The sequence below is a fragment of the Anas platyrhynchos genome, chromosome Z, assembly GCF_047663525.1.
Source record: "Anas platyrhynchos isolate ZD024472 breed Pekin duck chromosome Z, IASCAAS_PekinDuck_T2T, whole genome shotgun sequence".
Classification (NCBI taxonomy): domain Eukaryota; kingdom Metazoa; phylum Chordata; class Aves; order Anseriformes; family Anatidae; genus Anas; species Anas platyrhynchos.
Genome location: NC_092621.1, coordinates 10640117 through 10659844, shown reverse-complemented (window position 1 = coordinate 10659844; position 19728 = coordinate 10640117). Strand labels below are relative to the sequence as shown.

Genomic DNA, 19728 nt, shown 5'->3' with positions numbered 1-19728 from the left:
CTCTCGCCAGCTCTTCTAACCGTGTCTTGGAAGACATCAAACAGCTGTGATTACTGAGGGGAAGTGCTGTGAGTGTGACATCTCCTAAAAGAGGCTTTGGGAAGCGTGTGGCAGAAGCCTCAGGAACGTGAGTGGCGTTTGGTGAACGCGCTCTGGCAGCAAGGAGCTCTGTGGGGTGAAGCTCTGGGATCCTGGTGGCTGGGGCTCTGGGGAGTGCCAGTGCCAGGGTGTCCGTGGGGAAGGAAAGCAGCAAAAGGCAGCAGTGCTGACACCGATGGGAGGATCCCTCCTCAAAGAGGAAGGCTCTTTCACCACATACGACTTGCTCATGCGGCTGCTTCCTTCCTCTGGTTGCAATTCTTGCAATCACAGCTGCCAGTGCCTGGAGGCAGCAAGTGGGGCTGAGGGCTGAGTTGTGCCCGGGCACTGGATGCTAGCATGGCCCTGCAGTTGCTGGCTCTGAGCTTCCTCCTGGTCCTCGTCCCGCTGCTGGGAACACAGGAAGATACTGGTCCCAAGACCCAAGGAGCACCCCGGGAACCAGGTAAGAAGTGTCCGCTCCTCTCTGCAGGAGAAGCTTTTTCTGCTCTTTCAGCTCCAATTCTGGTGAGCATCTTCAGCCACGGCAGCACGCGGCAGCTGTACCGCAGGGGCTGGAGGCGATGCCTGTAGCAGGGTGGGGTGCAGCTGGGATTGGGGAGGGAGGGCAGCAAGGCTCAGTGTGCTGGGAAAGCCTCTGTGAGCTCTGGGCTGTCACGCTCCATGGAGGGGGCAGTGTCCCTGGGAGCAGGAGGTGTCTCACCTGCTTTTGTGTCTGCCAGAAACGTGCCGAAAGCCCTCGTGGGACCCAAGGCTCCGTCTGGCACCAGAGCAGGAGGAGTACAAGGAGAATGAAGAAGTGACGCTGAGCTGCCCTGAGGGTTTCGAGCCATCTTTCACCCACATCAAATGTTCAAGAGAAGACCAGTCCATCAGCACTGGGAAGCCTGTGTACAGAGAAGTTTGGAAGGGAAAGGGCACGGGAGGTGCCTGGACCCGCATTCGCTCCATGGTGCAGTGTGTGGGTAAGAGAGGTGCCAGGAGCTCTCCTGGGGCCCTGAGTGCTGGGGGATGTAGGGGGAGATGCCAAAGGCAGTGGGAGGCAGCCCCTGCGCCTGCCCTGGATCCCCAGGGGTGCCAGGGCGGGGAGGGGGCTGGTGGCAGCCTCTGTGCCCGAGTGTCCTGGCAGGAGGGGCTGTGGCAGCCGGCCGGGGGCAGTGGCTGGAGCTGACCCTTCCTGCCCTCATCCCTTTCCTGGGGCCGTGCTGCAGAAGCTGCTCCACATCGTGTCCCGCAGCTCCATCCCTCACCGTAGCGTGCCAGGGCAGGGATCTCCTGCCACGTCCCCTGCCTTGCCCTGCATGGCCAGCCCCTGCCCTGCTAGCACCTTCCCTTCTTGTTGGTGCAGGAAAATGCCAGAAGCCCCACTGGGACCCCAGATTAATCTTTGTCCCAGACATGGCATCCTACGTCCTCAGTGAAGTGGTGATGGTGAGCTGCCCTGAAGGGTACTGGCCTCCTCCCATGAAGATCGCCTGTGTAGATATCCCAGGCCAAAGCTCTCCAACTCTTCAGAGGTCCTGGGTTGTGAATAAAAGCACTGACTACTGGCAGCCTGTAGATCACTGGCTGTGCGTGGGTGAGTGAGGAGGTGCATTTAAGAGGGAAGGGTGGTCCCGATGGCAGAGTGCTGCTGGCCCTGTTTCAGAGGCACGCATGGAGGTTGCCAGCCGGGTGCGGGTGCGCTCTGTGGCGAGAGGGCCAGCGCCCATGGGAGCATTTCCCTCCCGAGGGGCTGAGCCCGCTGCCAGGCAGCAAGGGAACGGAGCCAGGGGTCTGCTCCCACCAGCAGTTGCCTCGAGCACTGAGAGGTGATGCAAAGCTCACGCCCAGCTTCCAGTGATCCAGACTCCTCCAGCTCTGCAGCTGGAGACCTGCCGTGGGCAGTGTCACCTCCGCCTTCCTCTCCCTGCTGCTGGGTGGGAGCAGGGCTGTGACCGCAGCACCTTGCAAGGGGCCAGGGGAAGGGAAGGCAAGGCAGTGACCCTCTTCAATGCTTCCTTCACAGAGGCCTTCCAGGTCGTGCCTGGGACCTTGGAGGTTTCCACCACCAGCATCAAACTGAACTGGACCTGCAGTCTGCCCGATGCCTGCCAGCGCATGCAGGCCACGTGCAGGCTGGCAGGGCCTTCCTCCCCGTCCTGTGAGGCTGAGGAGGTCACGGCACAGGAGATGCTGCACGGCCAGAATGGAACATTTACCTGTGACCATCTGCAGCCCTTCACTGACTATAACGTCACCATCTCAGTGCCCCCCAGCACCGTCCTGCTGACACGGCTCCTGAGGACAAATGCAACAGGTAAGTGTCCCCCCACAGATATTGTGATGGTCAGCGACTGTGCTGGGCACAGCAATCAGAAAACAATAGAACATTAAGTCTTTGGTGAATGAATGAAGGCACTTAGCAGAACCGCTGCCTTGGGATTCCAGAGGGCAGACTTTGGCCTGTCTAGAGATCTGGTTGACACAGTCCCCTGTTAGGCAATTCCACATCCTGAAGGACTCCAGGAAGGCAGGACTTTCTTCGAGGGAGAAATCTTAATGGTTCAGGAGCAGGCTATCCCAGCGTGCCCAAAGTTGAGCTGGTGGGAGAGAAGACCTGCCCGTCTGATCAGAGAGCTTTTTTGGGAACTCAGGAAGGGAAAGTGAGTTTATGAACTCTGGAAGAAGGGGCAGGCAGCTCAGGAGGACACAGAGCTATTGTCAAGCTGTTCAGGGAGAAAATGAGAAGGGCCAAAGCCTGGGACTCAATTTGGCTAGTGCAGTAAAAGACAAGAATTAATACTTTCATAAATACCTCAGCAGGAAAACGGCAAATAGAAGACTAAGTGGAATCTCCATCCTAGTGAGAAAAGATGAGGATAAGACTGACGTACTTAATGCCTTTTTTTCATCACTCCTTATCAGCAAGGCCAATTGCTCTCAGGGTACCCAGCCCCCTGAGTTGGAAGGTGGTGTCAGGGGGCAAGATGAAACCCCTGTCATACAATGGGAACTATCAGTGACGTCCCTCCATCTTCTGAATGTTTGTAAGTGTATGGGGCTGTGCAGGATCCATCCAAGGGTACTGAAGGAGCTGGCAGAAGTGCACACCAAGACACTTTCAATCATATACCATCAGCTCTGACTAACCAGGGAGATCTGGAGGTTGGCTGCAGGTTAGCATATGTGCCTCTGTTCTGTGAGAAGGACAGGAAGGAGGATGCAGGAGGTTTTGGGGTTCGACTGCACCCTTAGACATTTTGCAGGCAACACCAAGTTTCATGGGAGCGTTGATCTGCTTGAATGCAGGAGGACTCTGCAGGTGGGTCTAGGTAAGCTAGGCCTATGGGCTGAGGCCTACCAGTCGTCTGGTATTCCACATGGCTAAATGCCATGTGCTGTGCTTGGGCCCCAACAACCCCTTGCAGTGGTCTACACTTGGAGAAGAGTGTTTGGAAAGCTGCCCAGCACGGAAGGACCAGGGGGTGCTGGTTGACATGAGCCAGCAGTGTGGCCATAAGGCCAATGGCATCCTGGCCTGCACCAGAAATGGAGGCCAGCAGGATTCATCTGGAGCTCAATCTGGCTACCGCTGTTAAAGATAACAGAAAATGTTTTTATAAATACATTAACACAAAAAGGAGGACTAAGGAGAATGTCCATCACTTACTGGATACGGAGGGAAACTTAGTGACAAGAGATGAGGAAAAGGCTGAGGTGCTTAATGTCTTCTTTGTCTTAGTCTTTAGCAGCAAGAGCAGTTGTTCTCCAGATACCCAGTACCCTGAGCTGGTGGAAGGGGATGGGGAGCAGAATGTGGCCCTCACAACCCACAAGGAAATAGTTGGTGACCAGCTACGGCACTTGGATGTGCACAAATCGATGGGGACAGATGGGATCCACCCGAGGATACTGAGGGAACTGGCGGAGGAGCTGGCCAAGCCCCTATCCATCATTTATCAGCAGCCCTGGCTATCGGGGGAGGTCCCAGTCGACTGGCAGCTAGCAAACGTGACGCCCATCGACAAGAAGGGTCAGAGGGCAGACCTGGGGAACCACAGGCCTGTCAGTTTGACCTCAGTGCCAGGGAAGCTCATGGAGCAGATTATCTTGAGTATCATCGCGCAGCACTTGCAGGGCAAGCAGGCGATCAGGCCCAGTCAGCATGTGTTTATGGAAGGCAGGTCCTGCTTGATGAACCTGATCTCCTTCTATGACAAAGTGACGTGCTGGGTGGACGAGGGAAAGGCTGTGGATGTGGTCTACCTGGACTTCAGGAAGGCTTTTGATGCCATTTCTCACAACATTCTCCTCAAGAAACTGGCTGCTCATGGCATACGCTTCATTGGGTTGGAAACTGGCGGCGTAGCCGGGCCCAAAGAGTCGTGGTGAATGGAGTCAAATCCAGCTGCAGGCCAGTCACTAGTGGCGTTCCCCAGGGCTCAGTGCTGGAGCCGGTCCTCTTTAATATCTTCATCAATGATCTGGATGAGGGCATTGAGTGCACCCTCAGTAAGTTTGCAGATGACACCAAGTTAGGCGCATGTGTCGATCTGCTCGAGGGTAGGAAGGCTCTGCAGGAGGATCTGGATAGGCTGCACCGATGGGCTGAGGTCAACTGCATGAAGTTCAACAAGGCCAAGTGCCGGGTCCTGCACCAGGGGCGCAATAACCCCAAGCAGAGCTACAGGCTGGGAGATGAGTGGTTGGAGAGCTGCCAGGCAGAGAAGGACCTGGGAGTGATGGTGGACAGTCGGCTGAATATGAGCCAGCAGTGTGCTCAGGTGGCCAAGAAGGCCAACGGCATCCTGGCTTGTATCAGAAACAGTGTGACCAGCAGGGCTAGGGAGGTGATCGTCCCCCTGTACTCAGCTCTGGTGAGGCCGCACCTCAAGTACTGTGTTCAGTTTTGGGCCCCTCGCTACAAGAAGGAAATCGAGGTGCTCGAGTGGGTCCAGAGAAGGGCGACGAAGCTGGTGAGGAGCCTGGAACAAGTCCTATGAGGAATGGCTGAGGGAGCTGGGCTTGTTCAGCCTGGAGAAGAGGAGGCTCAGGGGCGACCTTATCGCTCTTTACAGATACCTTAAAGGAGGCTGTAGAGAGGTGGGGGTTGGCCTGTTCTCCCACGTGCCTGGTGACAGGACAAGGGGGAATGGGATCAAGTTGAGCCAGGGGAGTTTTAGGTTGGATGTTAGGAAGAACTTCTTTAGGGAAAGGGTTGTGAGGCATTCGGATGGGCTGCCCAGGGAGGTGGTGGAGTCACCATCCCTGGAGGTCTTTAAAAAATGTTTAGATGTAGAGCTTAGTGATAAGATTTAGTGGAGGACTGGTTAGTGTTAGGTCAGAGGTTGGACTGGGTGATCTTGGAGGTCTCTTCCAACCTAGATGATTCTGTGATTCTGTGACTATGAAGTTATTGTCCCCTTGTACACAGCACTGGTGAGAAAGCATATTGAATACTGTGTTCATTTTTGGGCACATCAGTATAAGAGGGATATTGAGCTGCTAGAATTTGTTCAGAGAACAGCAACAAAGTTTTTGAAGAGACTACAAAATAAGCGTTCTGTGCTTTGTGCATGACTCTGTCTCGCTGTGCTTCCAGTGCCCGAGAAGCCAGAGCGGCTGTGGCTGGATGCCAGCACGGGGACGCTGCGGTGGCAGGTGCTGCCCTCCTGCAAAGGGGAGATCCTCGGGTACCAGGTACCAGGGGAGCAGGGGCTGCCTGTGGGTGCAGGCAGCAGGGAGAGGGGTGTTTGTGGTGAGATCAGGACCCTGCCATCCCCCTCGGTGCCGGGTGGGAGCCGGGTGCTGGTCCCCAGCAGCTCCTGTCCTTCCTGCAGCTGAACATCACGGCCAGGAGCGCGCAGGACGGCAGCTTCCTGGAATTCCAGCAGGTGACAGTGAACAGCTCTGTCACCCAGTACATACCATCCTGCCAGATGCTGGGGAGCAAGTACACAGTGACAGTCCAGGGCCTGACGGCTGCTGGTGCCGGGGATGCTTCCTACCTGGAATTTCAACCCAGTGTCTTGGGTAAAGGTTTCTGTGCCATGGGCCTGCTTAGGCTGGTGTCTGTCTGTGCACCCTGTGCCATACAAGATAGTGTCCTGGCCCCAGAGCTGTGGCATTGCTTCAGCCCCTACTCGGGTCTGTGTGAGCAGAGCTGGCCCCTCTCTTCCAGTACAGAAGATGGTGCCCAGCCCTGCCTGAAGGGACCCTTGGGGCTTACGGCCGGAGAACGCTAAGGCTGTGGATCTTGGCTGTGGAGCCCAGTCGTGCTGTCCAGACTGGCTTGGAAGTTCTTCCAGACTGACACCCAATGCCAGGGTTTGGGTGAATGGCCCCGGCTGTGGCACCCACTGCTGGCTGTGTGCTTCTTTTCAGGGCAGCCGCCAGGTCCCTGGCCATGGACTGCAGTCACCATGGTGGCTGTGCTGTCAGCGATGGTCATGCTGTCTGCTGGGATCCTGTGGTTTGTGATGTGCAGGTGAGTAGGCAGGGAACTCAGAGTCGCTGCTCTGCCTCAGGCCATGCTGGGCTAGCGGGGTGGCTGGTGACAGAGAGGGCTTTCTGCACTGCTCTCACCCTTTTCTGGGTGCCATGGGGGCTGCAGCTGGTCCTCCTGTGGCTTGGCTGGTGAGCTCCTGGCTGGGTCTGCAAGTCAGCAGCCCCATCAGCCTCTGCCCAGCCTCAGGACACCCCTTTGCCTTCCCAGGAGGAGGAAAGCCTTGCCCAGGAAAGCCGAGGAGGACCATTACACAGGTAGAGCCACGGCAGCGGGGCCAGGGTATAAGGAGGGCAGGTCATTGCCAGGAGACCCCCACGGACCCTGTGCTGCTGCCTGCCCGGGTCTGCGCTGCTCCTCCTCCTGCAGCCCTGGGTCCCTCAGGCTGTTTTGTCCCCTGCAGAGCTCCAGCCCTACGAAAACTTGGACCACTACTGTGTGATCAAGGAGAGGTTTCTGGCCGAAGAAGGAGCAGGTAGGAGATGGCCCCCACACATGTATGGGGCAGAGGGTCGAGAGCGACCCGAGGAAAGGGCCGTGGCGGTGCCAGGCAGTGCCCAGCGCTCCGGCCTGTCTCAGACCCTCACGGCTGTGGCAGCGTGAGCTCTGCCGAGGGCTGGCAGCAGCCTCTGCCCTGGGTGCTGTTGGTGTCCGCAGGTAGAGGTGGCCGGGCTGGAGAGCGACCGTCCCCGTCCCTGCGCAGGACGCTGGGAGACCACGGCGGGTGTCAGAGAGCAGAGACCGCGGGGAGGACGACCCCAGCTTAGTGCTGGTGGCTGCCAGGACCCTGTCTCTCGTGTGACTGTGACCAGCACTGGGGGTCTCGTCCGGGCAACCAGAGCAAGAGGACTGCAGCCATTTCTTTCAGGGCACAAAGACACTGCCCTCTTCAGCCCTCCTGGCCTTGCCTGGACAGGCAGCGGTGCGAGAGGCTTCCCAGTCTGACCGTGGGAAGAGGCACTGGGTGCTCCTGGGCCCGGCATTTTGAAGGCCTCCTCATGGCCCTTTCTCGAGTTTTGGTGCTCCCCAGCTGTAAGCAGGACCTCGTACAGCCTGTGCTGGGTTATTGTTTCCCCTCCCATTGCCTCTCTCGTCTGTCACCAGCACCCTCTGCTACAGGGCAGGAGCTGCCCACGGCCTGTGCCAGTGAAGGCGTGTTTTCACAGAATCACAGAATTTCTAGCTTGGAAGAGACCTCAAGATCATCGAGTCCAACCTCTGACCTAACGCTAACAGTCCCCACTAAACCATATCCCTAAGCTCTACATCTAAACGTCTTTTAAAGACCTCCAGGGATGGTGACTCCACCACTTCCCTTGGCAGCCTGTTCCAGTGTCTAACAACCCTTTCAGTAAAGAAGTTCTTCCTAACATCTAACCTAAAACTCCTCTGGCCCAACTTAAGCCCTTTCCCCCTCGTCCTGTCACCAGGCACGTGGGAGAACAGGCCAACCCCCACCTCACTACAGCCTCCTTTAAGGTATCTGTAAAGAGCGATAAGGTCGCCCCTGAGCCTCCTCTACTCCAGGCTGAACAAGCCCAGCTCGCTCAGCCGCTCCTCGTAGGACTTGTTCTCCAGGCCCCTCACCAGCTTCGTCGCCCTTCTCTGGACCCGCTCAAGCACCTCCATGTCCTTCTTGTAGCGAGGGGCCCAAAACTGAACACAGTACTCGAGGTGCGGCCTCACCAGAGCCGAGTACAGGGGGACGATCACCTCCCTAGCCCTGCTGGTCACACTGTTTCTGATACAAGCCAGGATGCCGTTGGCCTTCTTGGCCACCTGAGCACACTGCTGGCTCATATTCAGCCGACTATCAACCATCACGCCCAGGTCCTTCTCAGGTTTTGTGTGTCCTCCAGTGCTCTGGATGCATCTGCCCCTCATCCTAGGGAGTGTGTCCGGCCTCTGGGACCAAGCACATTGTTGGTGTGGCCTGCGTGCTCTGCTGGAGCTGCTCCCCATGGATATCGGGCCGAGAGGGAAAGGGTGGGCTCAAGCCAACGGGGAATGAGCGGGTTTGTGAGATGGGGAAACTGAGGGGCGGTTTGTGTGCCTTCCACCTCCTGGGTGCCCACATGCTTTACCCCACTCTGCCCGCTCTGTTGGGACAAGCAATAAAGGCCTGTGGTTTGCAGAAGGCTGTGAGCGGGCTGTCTGCCTGCGTGGTGATAGAGGCCCAACTCTTTTCCCCTTTGGCTCAAGTCATCTCCCGCAGGACGTGGGGAATGAGCCCAGAGCTGTCCTTCTGCAGCTCCTCTGAGACCCCTCAGCAGCAGGCCTGAGGATCTTCAGAGCTCTGGTTGTGGTGAGGAGCTGCTTTCTGTCCTCCCTATTCCCCCCCGGACACCAGGGCCTGGAACATCCCAGACATGGAAGGTCAGCCCAGAGGCTCTCCTTGTTGAGCAGCACACTGCTGGAGGATGGGCTGAGCATGTTCACACTGCACTGGGTGATGAACGGGCTGAAGAGCAGGGCTCAGAGCCTGGTGGTGAACGGGGCCGTTTGAAGAAGCAGCAGAGCTGGCTGTCTTCCACAGACAACATCCCAGTGATCCCCAGGACACGGCTGGGGGCCTGTTTCTGGAGGAAGAGAAAAGCAGTAGTGCTTAGGAGTGGGAGGGAGGATTGAGCAGCTCCGAGGGTTTCCTGAGGCATTCAGCTGGCACTGGAGGGCAGGGTGCTTGCTTGGATGGGGACAGACAATATTCCCTGCTGAGGGGGAGGAGGAGGCAGCTGGGGACAGAGCTGAGGGGAAGGGCAACACGCGGTGTTTGTTGGCCGTGTCTTTCTGAAGGAGCTTTGTGTGAGGGTTTTGAGGGACTCCTCTCAGTTCCCCTCTCCTTCCTACCCCTGGCTCTCGCCAGCTCTTCTAACCGTGTCTTGGAAGACATCAAACAGCTGTGATTACTGAGGGGAAGTGCTGTGACCTGTGACATCTCCAGAAGCCATGTGTGCATGAAGAGGCTTTGGGAAGCGTGTGGCAGAAGCCTCAGGAACGTGAGTGGCGTTTGGTGAATGCGCTCTGGCAGCAAGGAGCTCTGTGGTGCAGTGTGTGGGTAAGAGAGGTGCCAGGAGCTCTCCTGGAGCCCCTGCGTGCTGGTGGATATAGAGGAGGATGCCAAAGGCAGAGGGAGGCAGCCCCTGCACCTGCCCAGGGCTCACCCAGGGTCCCCAGGGGTGCCTGAGCGGGGAGGGGGCTGGTGGCAGCCTCTGTGCCCGAGGGTCCCCACAGGAGGGGCTGCGGTACTGGGATGTGGGTTTTTATTTTTGGGGCGGGGGGGGGGGATTTTTTCTGACATATGGAATTTTCCTAGTTATTTTCCAAAGATTCCCCCAAAAGGGGAACTTCATTCCTACTGATGTGGTTTGCTTTTTGCTTCTGCACCTCTATAAATGGTTTTTGAGCCTCTACACTGAAAGACTCCAAAGTCTCCATCAGAGAAAACAAAACACCTCAAGGCTCCTACCACCAGACGGGCTCTCAGGCCTGGGATCACTGCCATGGCACCCACACTGCGGGTCCCCGTGGCTGTCACCAGCGTGTCACCCAGCATCTGCTCTCAGCCTGTGCTCCAGCACCCATTCAGCACCTCGGCTTTCCTGCCCAAGCGTGCGCCACCAGCTCACAAAGACCGTCAATGCCCTTTTGGCGGCCTTTTTCCACAATTATTTCCAAGTTTTCAGATATTAATCGAGGGAGAGTTGTGCTGACGTAGTCTCTGCATGACTCTACTGAGCGTGGAAGCTCCATCTTCCCGCAGAAGTCCTGGAGAGCCAGGCTGCTCACACGTCCTTCTGGGACCGCTGCTGTCCATCCCGAAATGGTTGGGGCTGCTCCCACAGAGAGCCCCCAAAACCTCTCCGGCCAGCACTCAGAGAGCTGCGGGGCTGTGAGACGGGTGTGAAGCTGCCCCGGTGCTCCGAGGAACGAAAGCAGTGCTGACAGCGGCAGAGGTTCCCTCTCCAATGAGGAAGCCTCTCGCCCCGCATGCAGCCGCTCTGCCTGCCTGCTTCCTTTCGCTGCTTGCACATCTCGCAGTCGGGCGGGCGCTGAGCAGCAGCCGGCGGGACGAGCCCTCGGTCCTGCCAGGGGGGAGAAGGCAGCATGGCCCTGCGCTGGAGCCTTCTCCTGGCCCTCACGCCTCTGCTGGCAGCAGAAAAGATGGAAAGGGATGAGACCGGTTACAGAGAAAATCGCCGACAGGCAGGTAAGAGGTGGGCGCTCTTCTCCCTGCGAGAGGAAAGTGTTGGGCTCCCTTGCTGCGTGTCTGCCGTGTCCCCTCGCCACCGGCAGCACGCAGCAGCTCTGTCAGAGGCTGGAGGCGATGTCCGTGCCAGGGTGTCCTGGTTTCAGTTAGAACAGAATTAATTTTCTTCCTAGTAGCTGGTGGAATGCTGTGTTTTGGCTTAGGATGAGAAGAGTTCTGATAACACCCCGATGCTTTAATTGTTGCAGAGCAGTGCTTATACTAAGCCAAGGACATCTCTGTTTCTTGCTCTGTCCTGCCAACGGGCAGGCTGGGGGTGCAGTAAGAGCTGGGAGGGGACAGACCCAGGACAGGTGACCCAAACTAGCCCAAGGGGTATTCCATACCATCTGGGGTCATGCTAAACAATATATAGGGGTGGCTAGCTGGGGGGAGGGGGCCGGACTGCTCGGGGTTAGGCTGGGCATCGGTCAGCGAGTGGTGAGCAATTGCATTGTGCATCACTTGTTTGTACATATTATTATTACTGTCCTATTATCACCATTGTATTATTATTATTATTATTATTATTATTGTTATTATTATTTTTGTTATTATTATTTTCCTGTCTTATTAAACTGTCTTTATCTCAACTCACGGGCTTCACTTTCCATTTCTCTCCCCCGTCCCAGAGAGGGAGGGGGGAAGGTGAGCAAACGGCTGTGTGGTGTTTAGCTGCCGGCCGGGTAAAACCACGACACAGGGACATGAGGGCATCGGTCATGGTGTGGTGGGGTGAGCCCCCCAGCACCAGGCAGCCCCCAGCTCCCCCTGTATAGCAGCCGGGGCTGCAGCCCGGGACGGGGTGAGAGGGTGGAGAGCCAAGCCCACAGGGGTACCTCGCAGCAAGGCTCGCTTTCTAAGAGCAGATCGAGGTTGTTTTGCTATTTCCAGCGTCCGTCAGCAGAACTGGGAAGTGGGACTGACATTTTAATCGCAGCAGAGCCGGTTAATTGCGTGCCTGGAGGGCCAGGTGCTATCTGAGCTTGCAGGAGGTGGTGAACCCATCCAGGGCAGCACGGCCTGGGGCCTGAGCCCAGCTCTGGGGACCATCGCCCTGCCTTGTTCTGCATCCATCTGACCTGGAGGCCGTCTCTAAACTCACCTTGCTGCAGCTGGGGGGCAACAAATGTTCAGTTTGCACGTGCTCACGTTGTAGGGAGCTGCTGTATGTACATGTATGTCCCTGGGCTGGCACAGGCTGGAGGAGCCCGCAAGTCGAGGACCCTGGCTGTCACCAGGGCCCCAAAATGGGACTGTTTTTTTTCAGGTGTTGATTTGAACTCAGGCCAGGTGGGGGACAGCAGGGTCTGTGCTGCATGGCATAGGCCAGGGGAGCTGTGCCCCTGGAGGGACAGGGAGTGTGAGCACAGCACGCCATCACTGGAAAACCAAGGGCAAAGCCCGCAGCAGAAGACATCCCCCTGCCCCTTTCCCAAATCCTCCACCCAAGCTGTCCTGGGTGTGCTCTGCACGTCTCGGTCACCCGACCGTCCTAGGACAACTCTGGGGTTGCCTGCAGCGGAGACGGTATTGCTGAGTTTGCACCTTGGTGTTTGTGAAAAAGGAATCGAAACACGAACGCTTCTTGGCCACTCCCAGAGGCACGGGCAGCCCTGCAGGCACGTGAGGGGTGTTATAAGTTGCCCCCTTAATTAATTTTCAGAGAGCATCGCATTAATAATAGAAAGGAATTTACTGAGTAAGCAAACAGCAAGCAAAACAGCGCTGGGTGGCCGGGGAGTCTCTGCTCTGCCAACGGCGCGCACCTCACCCCCGCCAGGGTCCCTTTTTAGGTCTCGGTAATTCCAGGATTACGCAGCACATCCTGGTATGTTCTGCGACTGCGCGCACTGTTGCTAGCGGGTCGTCTCTGTCCCTCTGGTGGTCGTGAAGATGAAGGCCTTGGTCTTCCTCAGCGCTGTGGTTCATCTTCTTTTTTTATTTGGTCATGTTGGCCCAGCGCAACACAGGAAGGCAGGATGTTGACACACTACTTTAGCAACTTATCAGGAGGTGGTTACCTGAGCTTTGCAACAGTGTCTTTGAACACAAGAGGCAACTGAGATGCAGAAGGAGAGAAGGGGAGGGGGTTCTCTTTTTTCTTACATTAAGCAAAAGAAGTTTCATAGTGTCTAGCCAAGCATTCTACAGCTCCTTCCTTCAGCAGGGAGCTTTCGCAACTCCCGCTCCTCAAACAGAACTCCTTGCTTTTCTAATACAAAAGACAACGAACAAACATTTAGGGTGTATTACACGGGGTACAATCAGGGAGAGGGGCACAGGCCAGGGGACAGTGGAAGACCCGCGGCACACTGCTCAGAGCTTTACTCAATGCCTGTACCAAGGCCTCGTGCTCTTACAGCCCCGTTGTGCCCAGCAGGGAGGTGGAGAAGCTTGCAGGGGATGTTTTCCTGCAGGGCTGGCTCTGTTTGGCCATGATTCACTCGCAGACGCCCAGGAGCCATAGCAGCAATGCCCAGCGCTAGGTAGAACGAGGCTCTGTTCAAACAGTTTGTGTTAGTGGAGTTGAGCTGCCAGAAGGGGCTCAAGGATAATCCTGGGGCAGCGAAAGCCCAAGGGAGGCCGTGGAGGAGCCCCGTGGGGCCGCACACCCCGGCTGTGAGCTGCATGCTGCCCCGTGCTGCCACTTCCTGCTCCACAGCACAGCTTCCCGAAACACCAACCTCACCTCCTGCTGCTCAAAGCATGCCAGCTGCCCTCCTGCACCGTGTTGGCCTCGCTGAAGCTTCACCTGGACGCTTTATTGTGTCTGGGGCCTATGGGCAGCTCTCTGCATGGCCCCGGTGTGTGTCTCTGAGTGCCTCCGTGCTCGGGCATGCTGTGAATCCCTCCAGGGCTGGAAGCCCAGTGCTCCTTTCCCTGCTCTCTCGGAGCACTCCCGGAGCTCCAGCCTGGAGGAAGGGGCCAGCCCCACGTGCTGTGCAGCGTTACCCCTGCCTCTGCCGGGATGTGCCCTGCAACGAGGCACAAACCCCTGGAGAGGTCCATCAGCTTTGGCTCTTCCCATCCCACTGACACGCTCTCCTTCTTCTCTCTGCAGTTTGCCCGAAGCCGCAGTGGGACTCAAGCCTCCGCTTTGTCCCAGAGAAGACATCTTATGATAACGGGGAGGAGCTGACACTGAGCTGCCTCACTGAGGATGTTCCTCATCTCGCTGTGATCAGATGTGTTGCATGGAGTGACTGGGAACATGCCTGGAAAGTGAAGGACAAGTGGGGAAGGTGGCATCACATTGAAATGTACCAGGCCTGCACAGGTAACTCGGAGACAGCAGCTCTCCCCTGCCGCGGGCTCCTCTCCGTCAGCAGGGCCCCTGGCGTCTCACCGTGCCCGTGGGATGCCTCGGGCTCGGCTCTGGGATGGCCCCGGCCGGGAGCAGCCCCCGAGCTGGGCCGGGACAGGAGCCCCCAGCGGGGCCCGGCCTTGCCTCTGCCCTGCCTGAGCTGTGGCCAGATCCTGCCCTCAGCCCTGCTGCTCTGAGCACCTCACAGCCCCGCGGGGCTCCTGTCCCGCACCCAGGGGCTCTGCTGACAGATGACCCCGCAGGCAGTTGTGGTCCAGCCTCGGCCCCCTCCTGCCCGAGCACCCCATCCCCAAGGAGGACTGTCACGCTTTCTCCCCTGCAGGAACATGCCAGAAACCCCAGTGGGACAAAAGGATCGTGCTCGTCCCAAAGGAAGGCAGCTACACACCGAATGAGGAACTGAGGCTGTCTTGCCCTGAAGGTTTCAAGCCCTCCTTCACCAGTGCCAAATGTGTGAGGGAATTTCAAGGAGTGACTTCAGGAGAACCTGTCTATGGGGACAGCTGGTGGGGGAGGAGAGGCAGAGGCGCCTGGACCCGCATTGAGGAGCCCGTAGCGTGCGTGGGTACGTGGGGCAGCTCTCCCCGTCCCCTCTCTGCCCTCACACTCCCGCCCCAGCCCCTGCTTGGCGCTGCGGTGCCCTGCCGGCTGCTGAGGAGCTCCCCCCTCAGAGCACCCTCCTTCCCCACTGCTCCCTGTGACGCTGCTGTCCTGGGCTCAGCACCCCTCGGGTTTCCTCACGGCCTTGGTTCTGGCCTCCCCGAGCCTCCTGCATCCTCCCCCCCAACTCTCACACAAATTTGCCTTTGACAGTAAAATGCTCGAGGCCCCAGTGGGACGCTGACATTCGTCTGGCACCAGAGCGCAAGGTTTATAATGAGGGCGAAGAAGTGACACTGAGCTGCCCAGAGGGTTTCCAGCCCCCCTTCCAGCAGGCTAAATGTGCATGGATACCTCAGGCTGTGGCTACAGGGGAGCACAAGGGCACCTGGACACAGAAAAACGAGTTGGGGCAATGGATCCCCATTCAGAGCCCCACAATGTGCATCAGTAAGTGGGGTGACAGGAGGTGCCTCACCTGGAGCCCTGCGACTCCTCTGGTGCCAGGGCACGGCGAGGTGAAGGGCAGCCTGAGTTGGGCTTGGGGTCAGCTCCAGAGAGCGGCTGCAGGGGGTCTCCTGCTGCAGGTGGGATTGTCCTGGGGAGCTGCCGGCCGTGGGATGTGGTGGGGGGCAAAGAGCGAGCATGGAAATGGGGTGGAGAAGGGATTTTGTGGGCAAGTGACAAGGGGAGCCCCCTCCCTCCCAGCAAGGCTTGCTGGGGGGCACGTCATGGCACATGGACGGCTCTCCTTCTGTCTCCCTTTGGTGTCTGGAGGGACTGCTGGTGGTTGCTGATAGCTGGTGGTACCCTGCCCCACCTCAGCACCCACACCCCAACTAAACTCGCTTTTGCCTCACCCAGGAACATGCCAGAAACCCTTGTGGGACCCAAGGCTCCGTCTGGCACCAGAGCAGGAGGTGTACAAGGAGAACGCAGAAGTGACGCTGAGCTGCCCCGAGGGTTTCAAGCCGTCCTTCACCCACATCAGATGTGCAGGGGGAGTGCAGACAGCAGAACATTCTGGATTTGTAGGCAGAACTACCTGGCTGGGGAGGAAGAGCACAGGTGTCTGGATTCACATTGAGGGGCCTGTGGAGTGCCTTGGTACGTGGGTTGGCAGGAATTACCTTCTCTGCAGCCCTGTCATCCAGTCCTACCCTCCATGCCTCTCTGCGTTTCCCACATCCCCACCGTGTCCTGGGCCATGCTCCCCATACCTGAGCGCATCCCTCGGTCTCCCTGGGTTTGATGCCTGAGACCAGTGCCCAAGCAAATGGTGGCCCAGCCTCACCCACCCCTGGGCAGCCCCACCCCCACAGCCACTCACCTGCTTTTGCCTCTGCCAGAAACGTGCCGAAAGCCCTCGTGGGACCCAAGGCTCCGTCTGGCACCAGAGCAGGAGGAGTACAACAGGATGGAAGAAGTGACGCTGAGCTGCCCTGAGGGTTTCGAGCCATCTTTCACCCACATCAAATGTTCAAGAGAAGACCAGTCCATCAGCGCTGGGAAGCCTGTGTACAGAGAAGTTTGGATGGGAAAGGGCTCAGGAGGTGCCTGGACCCGCATTCGCTCCATGGTGCAGTGTGTGGGTAAGAGAGGTGCCAGGAGCTCTCCTGGGGCCCCTGCGTGCTGGGGGATATAGAGGAGGATGCCAAAAGCAGTGGGAGGCAGCCCCTGCACCTGCCCAGGGCTCGCCCAGGGTCCCCAGGGGTGTCTTGGTGGGGAGGGGGCTGGTGGCTGCAGAGTTGGAGACCTGCCCTCATCCCCTTCCTGGGGCCGTGCTGCAGAAGCTGCTCCACGTCGTGTCCCGCAGCTCCATCCCTCACCGTAGCGTGCCAGGGCAGGGATCTCCTGCCACGTCCCCTGCCTTGCCCTGCATGGCCAGCCCCTGCCCTGCTAGCACCTTCCCTTCTTGTTGTTGCAGGAAAATGCCAGAAGCCCCGCTGGGACCCCAGATTAATCTTTGTCCCAGACATGGCATCCTACATGGTCGGTGCAGTGGTGATGGTGAGCTGCCCTGAAGGGTACTGGCCTCCTCCCATGAAGATCGCCTGTGTAGATATCCCAGGCCAAAGCTCTCCAACTCCTCAGAGGTCCTGGGTTGTGAAGAACAGCACTGACTACTGGCAGCCTGAAGATTACTGGCTGTGCGAGGGTGAGTGAGGAGGTGCATTTAAGAGGGAAGGGTGGTCCCGATGGCAGAGTGCTGCTGGCCCTGTTTCAGAGGCACGCATGGAGGTTGCCAGCTGGGTGCGGGTACGCTCTGTGGCGAGAGGGCCAGCACCCGTGGGAGCATTTCCCTCCCGAGGGGCTGAGCCCGCTGCCAGGCAGCAAGGGGACGGAGCCAGGGGTCTGCTCCCACCAGCAGTTGCCTCGAGCACTGAGAGGTGATGCAAAGCTCACGCCCAGCTTCCAGTGATCCAGACTCCTCCAGCTCTGCAGCTGGAGACCTGCCGTGGGCAGTGTCACCTCCGCCTTCCTCTCCCTGCTGCTGGCTGGGAGCAGGGCTGTGACCGCAGCACCTTGCAAGGGTGCCAGGGGAAGGGAAGGCAAGGCAGTGACCCTCTTCAATGCTTCCTTCTGTTATAAATGGCTCAGTCTTCAAATCAGGACTACAATCAAAGTTCACAATTTATTAAAGGAATAGAGGTAAGCAAACAGCGCTGGGTGCGCCGGGAGTCTCCACTCCACCAGTACGCACACCAGCCACATCAAGTAGCTGATTTTTATGCTCCTAGACTAATACATATTCATTACTACTTCTAAAAAAGACTGGGTTATTATAATTAGTTTCCAGAATCCAAACCCAGTCCCTCCTACTGGAGCATGCGCATCAGTCTCCGGTGGTCTCCCTGGGGGTCTCTGGGGGTCTTTCATGCTGAAGGCTCGTAGTCTTCCTCTCAGTTTTTTTTTTCTTGTCCTTCCCTTTGTACTCCTTGGCAGCATGTCAAAAGCTTACACAGCGTCCCCTGCAAGTTTTGTCTCCTAGCCATCCTTCAGCTTCTTTTTTCTTCTCCTTAATCTCCTGGCCACCTGGCCAGATATCAGGGGATTGCACAGTGTCCCATTCGGAAGCCATAAGTCACTAGTTGATAGCAGTGGTAAGTGGGCTCCTCCGCGGAGGGGCTGGCTCACCCCGCGCCCTGTGCCCGAGGCTCTCTGCCACGTCCTCCCTTTTCCCAGCCTGGCACCTTGCTGTGGTCAGGGGCTGGCGAGGGCAGGAGCTCCTTCTGGGGCACAGGACACCTCTCTTTTCCCATAAGTGCGGGTGATCCTCCATCCCACACAGTACATGAGCCCACAGACACCTCTATACCCTTGCACAGATTCATTGCCATCGCTGGGGCCATTGCAGATTCGAGGCCCAGGCTGTGGCACCCACTGCTGGCTGTGTGCTTCTTTTCAGGGCAGCCTCCAGGCCCCTGGCCATGGACTGCGGTCACCGTGGTGGCTGTGCTGTCAGCGATGGTCATGCTGTCTGCTGGGATCCTGTGGTTTGTGATGTGCAGGTGAGTAGGCAGGGAACTCAGAGTCACTGCTCTGCCTCAGGCCATGCTGGGCTAGCGGGGTGGCTGGTGACAGAGGGGGCTTTCTGCACTGCTCTCACTCTTTTCTGGGTGCCATGGGGGCTGCAGCTGGTGCTACTGTGGCTTGGCTGGTGGGCTCCTGGCTGGGTCTGCAAGTCAGCAGCCCCATCAGCCTCTGCCCAGCCTCAGGACACCCCTTTGCCTTCCCAGGAGGAGGAAAGCCTTGCCCAGGAAAGCCGAGGAGGACCATTACACAGGTAGGGCCACGGCAGCAGGGCTGGGATGTAAGGAGGGCAGGTCATTGCCAGGAGAGCCCCACGGACCCTGTGCCGCTGCCTGCCTGGGTCTGCGCTGCTCCTCCTCCTGCAGCCCTAGGTCCCTCAGGCTGTTTTGTCCCCTGCAGAGCTCCAGCCCTATGAAAACTCGGACCACTACTGTGTGATCAAGGAGAGGTTTCTGGCCGAAGAAGAAGCAGGTAGGAGATGGCCCCCACACATGTATGGGGCAGAGGGTCGAGAGCGACCCGAGGAAAGGGCCGTGGCGGTGCCAGGCAGTGCCCAGCGCTCCGGCCTGTCTCAGACCCTCACGGCTGTGGCAGCGTGAGCTCTGCCGAGGGCTGGCAGCAGCCTCTGCCCTGGGTGCTGTTGGTGTCCGCAGGTAGAGGTGGCCGGGCTGGAGAGCGACCGTCCCCGTCCCTGCGCAGGACGCTGGGAGACCACGGCGGGTGTCAGAGAGCAGAGACCGCGGGGAGGACGACCCCAGCTTAGTGCTGGTGGCTGCCAGGACCCCGTCTCTCGTGTGACTGTGACCAGCACTGGGGGTCTCGTCCGGGCAACCAGAGCAAGAGGACTGCGGCCATTTCTTTAAGGGCACAAAGACACTGCCCTCTTCAGCCCTCCTGGCCTTGCCTGGACAGGCAGCGGTGCGAGAGGCTTCCCAGTCTGACCGTGGGAAGAGGCACTGGGTGCTCCTGGGCCCGGCATTTTGAAGGCCTCCTCATGGCCCTTTCTCGAGTTTTGGTGCTCCCCAGCTGTAAGCAGGACCTCGTACAGCCTGTGCTGGGTTATTGTTTCCCCTCCCATTGCCTCTCTCGTCTGTCACCAGCACCCTCTGCTACAGGGCAGGAGCTGCCCACGGCCTGTGCCAGCGAAGGCGTGTTTTCACAGAATCACAGAATTTCTAGCTTGGAAGAGACCTCAAGATCATCGAGTCCAACCTCTGACCTAACGCTAACAGTCCCCACTAAACCATATCCCTAAGCTCTACATCTAAACGTCTTTTGAAGACTTCCAGGGATGGTGACTCCACCACCTCCCTGGGCAGCCTGTTCCAATGTCTAACAACCCTTTCAGTAAAGAAGTTCTTCCTAACATCCAACCTAAACCTCCCCTGGCGCAACTTAAGCCCTTTCCCCCTCATCCTGTCACCAGGCACGTGG

At 58.0% G+C, this 19728-nt stretch overlaps 2 protein-coding genes across 4 annotated transcripts; both read left to right on the top strand.

The window, feature by feature from the left end:
* Positions 1-301: 301 nt before the first annotated feature.
* LOC113840127 (uncharacterized) lies at positions 302-9772 on the top strand. Of its 3 annotated transcripts, XM_072030888.1 has the most exons (10): positions 302-544; positions 822-1064; positions 1448-1678; positions 2108-2398; positions 5684-5781; positions 5922-6114; positions 6466-6568; positions 6797-6843; positions 6990-7061; positions 7244-9772. In XM_072030888.1, exons 1-10 carry the CDS (start codon positions 439-441, stop codon positions 7351-7353), a joined length of 1494 nt encoding a protein of 497 aa, XP_071886989.1. In that variant the 5' UTR covers positions 302-438; the 3' UTR covers positions 7354-9772. The 3 variants fall into 3 exon arrangements, with proteins under 3 accessions (XP_071886989.1, XP_071886990.1, XP_071886991.1); XM_072030889.1 differs by lacking the exon at positions 1448-1678; XM_072030890.1 differs by lacking the exons at positions 5684-5781; positions 5922-6114.
* Positions 9773-9908: 136 nt separating this feature from the next.
* Positions 9909-19667, top strand: LOC140000648 (uncharacterized). The gene is made up of 11 exons (XM_072030886.1): positions 9909-10793; positions 13897-14112; positions 14483-14725; positions 14974-15210; positions 15625-15867; positions 16110-16352; positions 16688-16918; positions 18170-18272; positions 18501-18547; positions 18694-18765; positions 18948-19667. The coding sequence occupies exons 1-11, from the start codon at positions 10691-10693 to the stop codon at positions 19055-19057; spliced, it is 1848 nt and encodes a 615-aa protein (XP_071886987.1). The 5' UTR covers positions 9909-10690; the 3' UTR covers positions 19058-19667.
* Positions 19668-19728: the final 61 nt, after the last annotated feature.